The following is a 10,399-nucleotide window of genomic DNA, read 5'->3' as shown; positions in this document are numbered from 1 at the left end:
AACACAATATTATTGTTTATATGTGATAGACATTGATAAATATTGATAGATATTTATTAGTGTCTCTCACTAATACTGATAGATGTCTCAGTGTTTATTACTATCATTTTAATATATTTGAAAATATTTTCAGCAATTTTTCTATTTAAAACAACTACCCTAAAATGTAACATGAAATTACTTTTTAGATAAAAGAATTACTAATTTGACTTAATTTATTATAATATTTGGGTTAAATTACGATTTTTGTCCCTATATTTTAAACTTTGTTCAATTTCGACCCTTATATTTTTTATAAATCTTAAATTTAGTCCCTCAAAGTTATTTTTTTTACCAAAATTGGTTAAATAAAAATAAAAAATTTGATGAAAAATACAATATGGGAATATATTTTCCAAATTTATAGTAAAAATGATTTTTTGGTCTATCATGCTCACCCTATTTCTACATGCCAAATTAACCAAATCAACAAAAATAAAAAATAAAAAATAAAAAATAACCAACACTACTAGCAAAAGCATTTCCTTTTTCTCAATAATAAACCAACCTTCAATAATTTATTTCCTTTGTACCACTTCGGGAGTAATTTAAATGACAAATCATTTTTATCTTAATTAAACGGTCCGTTTAGATTGACTAGAAAAAAATATATTTTCCAAAAACTCATTTTTATATACACTTTTGATAAAAATTGATTAAAATAGACTCAAAACTCATTTTTATATAAACACTTTTGATAAAAATTGATTAAAATAGACTCAAAAAACTATTTTGAATGGTTAACAGACACTTCAATTTATTCCAACATAACTTATTTTTTAAATTAAACACTTGAAAATGTATTCCAAACATACCCAAAGTCATCCTGAAATATATTTTTAAAAAATCTAAAAGTAATCGTGATAATATAAAGATCAAGCCTAAAAGTGTAAAATAATTCATTAAATTGATTTTAAATAATTAAAAACATGTTCCGAAATAGTTTTTGAATATGACATAAGTAATTACGGAAATTATCATGCTCATCAAAGACTTCACGACTCAAGCCTAATTGCCAGAATTTTTATCCAACCAATATGGTCAAAAAATGGTTCCACCAGACATTCTTTATTATTTATTTAATGAAACTGCAAGATCTCTTTCATCACAATTATGTCTACAAATTATGAATTATTACAATAAAAACAATTAGAGCAAAGACAATATGAGGTTAAATGGTATCTAAACATATTTTATTCCTCTTCAATAATCAAGGCTAAAAGACAAGACTAAGATGCAGCCTGCACCATTACAAGGACATACTTCTGAAATGTTGTTTTTCCTTTAGTTTATAGTTTTCTTTTTTCCTGGAGATTTGAAGTTTGTTTCTTTTCTTTTCCCCAAAGATCTGAAACTCAGTCTTCAAAAGAAAGGCTGTCACATCTCTAAAAATAAGTTCTGAAAATGTTTCTACATTCACCCTATACTAGGAGCTAGTGTAGATGAAAGCTTCGATATATCTTCTAAGATTAGAAAAATACCCATTGGAAATAGTTGTCCTCCCTTATCATGATCATCCCCTTGTCTAGCCAATGTGGGACTTTGATTGTATTGCCAACAATCCTACTCTTGAATAAAGGACCATTGAGCTTTCTTTCAAATAGTCATTTAATCTTCAAGTTACACTTGAGCACACCACAAACTCAACCACAGAGTAGTCATTCATTCGAATTACACTTGAGCAAATTGTTGTTTGAAGGCTCAACCTCGAACGAGTACTGCCATGACTACATCTTCTGAGGCTCCACCTCTTTGTTCGACACCTGAGGATTTTACACTAACATGGTTACAACGGGATCTACTCTAATACCAATTTGTTAGAACAACAGGCTTCTAGATATCTCCACAATGGTATGATATTGTCCACTTTGGACATACACCCTCCCAGTTTTGTTTTTGATTTCACCCAAAAGGCCTTATACCATTGGAGATGGTTGTCTTCCTTTATAAACCCTATAGTCTTCCCCTTATCTAGTCAATATAGGACTTTAATCACATTTTCAGTAGATAATAACATCGAAACAGCAATATGAAAGAGATGTATCTAACCCATTGGAAAATTTGAGAAGTAAAAGTTATTGTAATGGAAAGAACTCCAGGAAAAAACCACCATATACTCTTTAAATGAAGTTAAGATCAGCAGATTGTTACCATGCTGAAACAGTCGTATTGTATGAAATCGAAAACAGCTTCCAGAAACTCAAGATACATATGTGCAATGAAGTATGAGAATGTAATGCATATTAGGATGACAATGGTGTTAATATAGTTGAGCTGACACAATAATTAGTTCAAGATATGAATTATTGAATATATACTGTGCTTACAAATCTCATCATGTGACATAAAGATTCTACTTTAACCTTGTATTTGATCTGCTTCCTAATAAGAATCTCCTTTTCCTGTAGTTAAAGGGCCCATGGACAGCAGTAGAACAGTGTGAAAATATTAAAATGTAATTTATGGAATCTGAAAAGAAATTGAAAGCTAGTAAGTTCATTACCTAGAGAATCATCTGAAGAAAAGATTAGTGCTTCCATCCTTTCAAATGGCCATCTTCCATGTATGGCTCCAGAAATCCAATGAACTGAAATGATTAAAAAAATACAGCAATACTGTAATCTCCCAAGTAGTAAACTTTCTCCACGGACAAACTCTCAATCGGGTAACAATTTCTTGTTGATATCGATAATATAGGAAATGCTAGACAACAGTGAAAGCAATTAATATGAAACCAATAGAAATATTACTTCCTTAAGAAAGTTTTATTCCGCATGGTGCTTAAGAAATAATGAACGATTATCTCTCAGAATAGGATAGATTACTAACTTAGAGAATGCAATATCTCAACTATAGGATGCAATGAACTCAATATGTAATTGTAAGCAACCCTATAAGGAAGAAAAGAAGAAAAGGAAGAAAAAAATTGTCCAAAAAGTGAGAAAGAAACCGAACAATATATGTGCAGGCTAATATATATATTAAGACACATCCTTTCATATAATGTTGTGTCCCTTACAAAGGAAAGATCCCTAATGAAGAGCTGTGAATCTTTAACATTAGTTAAATAGTCTTATTCATTACTTCCAGCATTTCTTTCCTCGAAGAAGTGGGAACTGTCATTTTCATACAATTTTTATAGCTTTACATAACATATACTGAGCTGGTATATATCAATTACTCCAAGATCTACAAATAAGAACAAGGTCTTGTATGATAACGATACCTTGTTTCCATCTTTTGACCACCTGGCACCATACCCTTCTGCTATTCTTATCTCAAAAACTATCCCATGTGGTGCAACAATATGAATATTCATCCAGCAACAATGAGCTATCAAGTGAACAATCGTATTCATGGCAAGCCTGTTCTTATCAGATTCTGGCGAAAGATATTATTAAAGGATGATCAGTCAAGTACACTGTCAAAAACTTCTATATGAACTTCAATCTTTGCCGTCTTATATAGAAAATGATTGTAATTCTTGAAACTTCTAAGTCTAGTCATAATAGAGTGAGACATTTGTGTGCACTTAGGTCCAATAGAATTTTGGCTAGGAAGTTTGATAATTATTTAGGCAAACCATTTGGTCTTTTGTTTTTAAAGTTAAATTTATAAATACTACTTTCATTTCCACCAATAATTATAGTAATAAAGACACTGCTCACCATTTCCATCAAAAGTACCCCAATATTTGCTGCTAGGTCTATGATGATGCTTTGCCAATGCCTTAGCTCCATGAGTTAACTTTATGCCTTTACCCTCGATCCATAGAAAAAACTTACTTTCATAATTGGGCGACTAGTATTCACAAATGACAAATATGTAACAAGCAGAATTGAAAACGTTCATCATTAGAAAAATAGTTATACTTTTCTTGAACCTTTGGATTATTTTTATTTTTATTTTTTTGATAGTACCATCCAATAGTTGAGACCTACCAAATTCAACCATTCCACGTTTACTTGGTCGTTTTCAGGTTTGTTTCATCCACTATCTGCAATGAACATATAGAGTAACCTATAGCTATGTGGTCCACTTCTCTAGATCCCTTTCCCTCTCTAATTGGTACACTCATACCTTCTAATAAATTACGAGGATACTGATAGGATCGGGCATAAGGGGTTATTAGGGGTATATTAGTAAATAGTTAAGTAGTTGGTTAGAGAAGTTTGGTTATCAATACAATGGATAGGGAATGGGGAAATGGGGCAATATTTCAAGCCCTAATGATTTAGGGCTTGAGAGTATTCGAGGGTCCGAGTACCTCGAACACTTGGTTTATCTTGTATTTCATTATCGTTTCTCTCTCAATATATTTGGGTCTACCAGATACAATTAAAGGCAAGGGAACAGCAGCAGAAGCATGATTCATTATTTCCTTGTGAAAAAGAAACAAACTTTTCACTGAAAGTTACAGTGTAACAAACTACCTTCAGGAATATACAAAAGATTATCTCTGCCCAACTGAAAAATACAAGAATACCGGCACCATGATGGGAAATCACAAATTGTTCCAATAAATTGCTGCTATGAAACTCCTTTAGTACGGTTACTCATCAACATTAGATAAGCTCTTGACAACCTTAGTATCATGATCAAAATCAGATCTATTTGAGAAGTTTTTGATTAACCGACATGCAAATTTTTGTGTCCTATTTTTATTTATTTACTTTTAATTTTAGACACGGACACGTTTGGGACACTTCCTGGACATGCCTGAGCAATTCTTTAAAGAGAATGGTTCACCTTTAATGTTGGAACCAAATAACCAAATTTAAAACCCAAATCAATTATATGTTAAATCAAGATTAAAATTTTTTTAAAAAAAGTCGAGGAAAAACCATTTTTTAATCCAAACATAAAAAACTGAAGCTAGAAACCTAAACGATATTTTATGCTTTTTTTAGTCTAGTGCATCTAATATTTTGTGTTAAATTTATATATATCCTAAAAAATAAAGAAAAAAAATATATTCCAAACGTGTCTACTAAGAAGTACGAACACTTTAATTTGGCTAGCGTGTCCGTGTCAGACACTTGGACACTGCGTCACTTGTTTGACATGTACCAAACACTTTTTAGTGTAATAGATTTGTTAAACACTAGTTGTACAAAGCAAAAATAGGACCAATATTTGGTAGACATCCATCAAACTCTTCTTACATGTATTAAGTCAACACATATGTGAAAAAAATAATAATATTTGAGAGTGAAATACATCGAATTAATTTTTTAAACATAAAAATAAATAAACTCAATAATTTTAAATTTTCTTCTTGTTTAAAAATGATATATATGTTAAAAAAATGTATGTTTTAATAAATGTGTCATTGGCATGTCCGTGTCCTAAATTTTAAAAAAATATGTGTTGTCGTGCCAGTATCGTATCTGTGTTTCGTATCTGTATTCATACTTCTTAGCGTGTTCGTATCCTAATTTTTTTTAATTGACGGATTGTTGTATCCCATCAAATATGTGTCTTTGTCTCGTGTCCATGTTCAATGCTTCTTATTATACTAGAATCAAGCAAAGCATCTTATGGCTTAACCATCCAGTTCATCTTCACGTCAGCTTTCAAGTTTGTGATAAATGCAAAACTAATGCAAATAAGAAGGGTAGGAGAAAATTTATCGACCACACTAGTCTGTCGGATAGTTTGAAGATGCTAAAATATCATAAAATCATATCTTTTTCAAACTTCGGTTCAAAAGCATGCTCGCTAAACATTTCGTTACACGCAGCTTAGCATTCATAATGATATTTATTGCACATTTGGTTAACTTATAACAATCAGAAACTCTTAACGGATGGAGAGATTCGAAATATTATGAATATTGGCGAGCTGTATCCTCGATTATTATCTTTTAAAGCAAAAACCAGAAAGCTACTGTTAGAGTACAGTAAGGTAAGGAATATTAGTAGTGGAACTATTTTAATGATCATGTAGTTTGTTAGAATGGGGTGATTATAAATCGGGAGATTAAAGTTGAAGGCAGAATTATAGGAATTACTCCGTTAATTAATCATGGCACCAGGGAGAGAGCCCTCTTGAAAGGCTGTATTAACCATGCAATTTCTCTTTGATATCATAATACAATTTTAGTTCTGAAAATATGTATTATTGAAACATAAAACATGCATTTGGATATTAACAGTAACCAGTAACCACTATATCCAAGCTTCTGAAAATTTGAAGTAATTGATTTGGATGCCAAAACATACTATTCAATACCAACAGAATTGAATAGACAGCACATGCAACGTGTATTATAACTCTTTGGGAGAAAAAGTGAAGCAACTTATTATGAATGCAGAGTCTGACCTTGAGTTTATATGGAAGCACAAATGAAGATAAAAGAACTGATCTTGGTGGGGGAAGAACATCAGGAACCGTTCCTGCAGTATGTGTCAAGCCGAGAAGACCTTGAAGACCTTCATAACTCAGCCCCTGGATTTGAGAATTAGATTAATCAATGCAAACTAGATACCATGCACTTCTATATAACTGATGTCAGCAAGTTAATACAAAAATTTGCTCTATACGAGGACCATTGGGAAAAGGAAATACAGTAGGCAAAATAAAAGAAAATCACAAAAATTCAGACTACATGCTGAAATTCTTTTAAATTTTGCGATTCCATCATCATAGATTTTAGCAAGAAAGAAAACTCACTGAGATTATTGCAGCTAAAGAAACGTAAGGCTGAAATGGTACACTTGAAATACATATAGCAATAACACTGTCAGCCATTTCTTCCTCTTCTCTGTTCAAAGATTTCAATATTTGCAAACCTGAAAACATATGAGACATAATCGTTCACTATGAATAAATTCACTGTTTCAATTCAACAACTTCACCATCTTTATTGACTACATATTAGTTTGTTTCCCTTTTGTTAATCTCTTTCTCAAATATTCTGTGCCCAATTTCACAGTTCTCTATTGTTTATCGTTGCAAACTGGTTCAGAGTTGAGAAATCTCCACCTCTCCCTCAAAAATATATTTCATTACGTCATTTAAAAAAAAAAAGATAAAAAGAATAAGATGATGATAATAAACACATGCTCTATTTTCTACCATTTCAAAATTGAATCACAAATACAGTTCTCCATCTTTTAAATTAAAAAATGTGCTACAAGTTCTGATATCAAATGCATATTCAGAGTAAAGAAATATAATAAAAACAATCTTTTTTCTAGATCACGAATCAAATGGAGCTTTAAATATCATCTTATATTTGATCCAAATTTCAAAAAGTCTGCATTAGAGTTTATACAGTGGTGCATTTTTTTATAAGAATAACTTTCATTGAGAAAAAATGAAAGAATACACGGGCATATAAAGTAGTATAATTTTCAATATGGGAAAACGTGTCTAACTATTTAAACAGTAAAGAAAAAGCTGTATAGATTTACAAGAGATTACCTTCGTCAATGCTTTCAACTCCAGGCAGGATGCTTTGAAGGTTTTCAGACTCCAACATATCAGAAACTGACACATACCAGCGGATATCCTTCAATACTCAATAGTTTACCAAGTTACAAAGAATAAAGCCAAAGGGATACAAGATAAAAAGCAAGAATACATGTTACCGAGATTTCAAATACAAGACATTTATTGAAGATAATCAGCATTCCTGGTTCAAGTCTGCAGCCAGAAAGGAAACGGGGAGATCAAAACTATGAATTGACATTGGCAATATTGTTATTATTGTGATTATTATTATTTTTTAAAAAGCATAAAGCAAACCAGGAGAACTAATTCAATTGAGAGTGATCAATGCAGGGCATTGATAAGGAATTTATGGATTATGGATCAAATAAACAATATATATTAAGGTACCATACTAGCTTAGTTATATTTAAGGTAAAAGTTCAAATTAAATTTGTACGATGATGCTATGTGATAAAAAAAAAAAATAATAAAATAAAATACCTATCGTATTTGCCCAAAGCATACTTTACTTCAATTGATTTTTGGCCATCTACAAACAAATTTATAAGGCAATCCATGTTGAGGTGGAAAATTAACAAACTACAAAACTTGGATATACCTATTGCTCTAGACTAATAACATTGACTTTCAATTCATGATACCATTTAGCTGCGTAAAGAAAGGTTCATCAACATCAAGTTCAAGGTTAAGAGATTTAAGCACCTGCTGAAATAAAAGAGTCTTTAAATGAAGGATAAAGTTGATCTTATCAGTTGCTATAAAAGGAAAATTACATCTATCACTTACCTGTACCATTTCAGACCCCTTATCCATAATCAGCTTCAACCATATTTCCTCTTTCTGCTTTAAAGAACTTTCTCCATTCTTAATTGACATTCTCTTATACATTGGACAGAAAGTGCCAGAACAGAGGGATTCCCACAAAGCTAATGTTAAACGTTTGTATAAAGGATATGGAGGAACACCTTCATTAAAAAGAACCATACAATTTTATATTGAGCTAAATCAAAAAGTCATCCTAATGAGTTATTGACAATCTGAAGAGGCCATGAAATATTCTTCAAATCAAATAGATCTTTTAAGTAAGCATCTCCATTCTCCTCCATCAATCCTCATTCCCACCAAAACAGGGAAAGCAGGAGGGGGCTCAATTTATTTGTAGAACCATAGGATATTTTTTCCCACGAATCATTAAAGAACCGACATTGTCAACATTCTCAACTTTAGGATTCATTTTGACCCAGTTAAAATATATATTTGGTCCCTATACTTCATTGACGTATGATCTACTCCCTAAACTTTTTTTTTATTAGTCATTAAAATTAGTACAATTAAACCCTTATTGCTAAAAATTCTATCAAGGTGAAATAATAACCTTCAATATGTAGCAACTTTTTTTTTCCTATGAAAAAACTGGACTTTTATTGAAAGAAAAGATGAAAGAATACACTGACAAACAAAAAGGAAAAGCCCACAAAGAAAGGGAGCCAACGTACAAGAAGAGGGCTCCAAGGCAAGTATAATGAGACTCAGCAAATTACAAAAAGACCGTCAAAATATAGCAATTAAAACACATTTAGTCCTTTGAGTGATTTGATCATCTACAAATGGAAAAAAAATCCCCCCATTGCACCTTACCAGGAGATTTTCTACGACAGGAACTAATCATTATAAATCTTAAACTACAACAACTAAATTTGGTAGACTATTTCATCACAAAATTTAAACTAAACTTAATAAACTTAAACCTTTGTGGGTGGGATGGGTCCTAAGCATATAATGCAGCGACTGAGCCCTGACATCCAGTTATAGAAAACTTCTCAACGATCTTTCTTCCTACAACCCTAGAAATTTTGCAAACAGCACTTGGAGGGAAAACTTAAATAAACAGAGAATACACAAAATAAACAGGGAGTTTTCCATTTTTACCTGCTCCGGAGTCTGGTAAGGGATTGGAAGTGGAAGGGTCGTCTTTAAGGAGAGCAGAGCAGAAGGCATTGCAGAGACCCAAATCGAAGTCTAGGGTTCCGTTAGTGGATGACTGCAGAACAAACTTGAGCGGCTCCTGCAAACTGTCCTCGAGCTTGATCATAATCGGAGACGGAGACAGAGAGCTTTCTGGACAAGATGAAGATGATGGCAGACAAACGAGAAGCGGGACAAACAAGAAGTTGGTTATTATAATTCTAGATTATAATAGTTTGTATTTAGAAAATAATAAACATTGTAATAAAAATTAAAGAATGATAAATATAAAATAGTAAATATTGAAATAAATGAGAGTTTTGAAATAACCTTGATAGTAGTTCATTAGGGTTTTGAAATACTATTTACTATATTAAGAAATGGTTATTATAGTTTTAGCATAATTTTTACCCAAACGTCCCCTTAATTTTCAAGAAATCAAATCTATTATTAGCAATATTTTTTTTGGCCAAAAGACCAACGGGTCATGTGTTCAATTCATAGTGGCTACCTATCTAAACTTTAATATCTCATAGGTTTTCTTGGCATCCAAGGGTCAAGTAGGTTGTCATTAGTCGAGGTGTGTATATGTTGGTCAAACATTCACAGATATCAAAAAAAAAATATATTAGCAACGTTATATTGATGGAAATATGGAGGTCTCTATTTTAGGTAAATATAGATGTAAATATCTATGTCAATATCAATGAAAATTTTGAAAAACTTTACGAAAATGGATGAAATTATTATAATTAATTAATAAATTAAAACTTTTATGTGACTTAATTAGATTATAATTGAGCATTTTAAATCATCATTTTTATAAAGTAAATTAACCTTTAGATGTATATTGTAATTGAAGGGAATCTCAACATGAGGAGATCCTTGAGCGGAAGCGGATCATCCAAATTCCATTTCGATTGAAACATAAATTTAC

The 10,399-nt window shown here is 31.5% G+C and overlaps 1 protein-coding gene across 13 annotated transcripts; it reads right to left on the bottom strand.

Moving 5' to 3' along the window:
- Positions 1 to 1,205: 1,205 nt before the first annotated feature.
- On the bottom strand, positions 1,206 to 9,659 carry LOC120092732. Of its 13 annotated transcripts, none has more exons than XR_005486133.1 (12): positions 9,427 to 9,659; positions 8,139 to 8,462; positions 7,978 to 8,026; positions 7,635 to 7,689; positions 7,468 to 7,555; positions 6,715 to 6,833; positions 6,364 to 6,489; positions 3,708 to 3,801; positions 3,266 to 3,420; positions 2,543 to 2,626; positions 2,191 to 2,441; positions 1,206 to 1,802 (listed from the first exon to the last, which is right to left on the bottom strand). XR_005486133.1 is itself a non-coding variant. In XM_039050898.1 (12 exons), the coding sequence occupies exons 1-11, from the start codon at positions 9,587 to 9,589 to the stop codon at positions 2,567 to 2,569; spliced, it is 1,149 nt and encodes a 382-aa protein (XP_038906826.1). In that variant the 5' UTR covers positions 9,590 to 9,659; the 3' UTR covers positions 1,206 to 2,441; positions 2,543 to 2,566. The 13 variants fall into 13 exon arrangements, 9 of the variants coding, with proteins under 9 accessions (XP_038906826.1, XP_038906829.1, XP_038906825.1 ...); XR_005486132.1 differs by having other exon boundaries at positions 2,367 to 2,441; XR_005486134.1 differs by having other exon boundaries at positions 2,403 to 2,441.
- Between the last annotated feature and the right edge of the window lie 740 nt (positions 9,660 to 10,399).

Source organism: Benincasa hispida, chromosome 12 (assembly GCF_009727055.1).
Source record: "Benincasa hispida cultivar B227 chromosome 12, ASM972705v1, whole genome shotgun sequence".
Lineage (NCBI taxonomy): Eukaryota > Viridiplantae > Streptophyta > Magnoliopsida > Cucurbitales > Cucurbitaceae > Benincasa > Benincasa hispida.
This window is presented reverse-complemented; position numbering and strand designations above follow the sequence as displayed.

Coding starts and splice junctions, on each gene's coding strand:
- LOC120092732 (XM_039050895.1), bottom strand. CDS start 9,589: ATGATCAAGCTCGAGGACAGTTTGCAGGAGCCGCTCAAGTTTGTTCTG. Junction 6,490..6,714: donor CTTTAGCTGCAATAATCTCA/GTGAGTTTTCTT, acceptor TCTCAAATCCAG/GGGCTGAGTTATGAAGGTCT. Junction 3,421..3,707: donor GGGTACTTTTGATGGAAATG/GTGAGCAGTGTC, acceptor ATCTTTCGCCAG/AATCTGATAAGAACAGGCTT.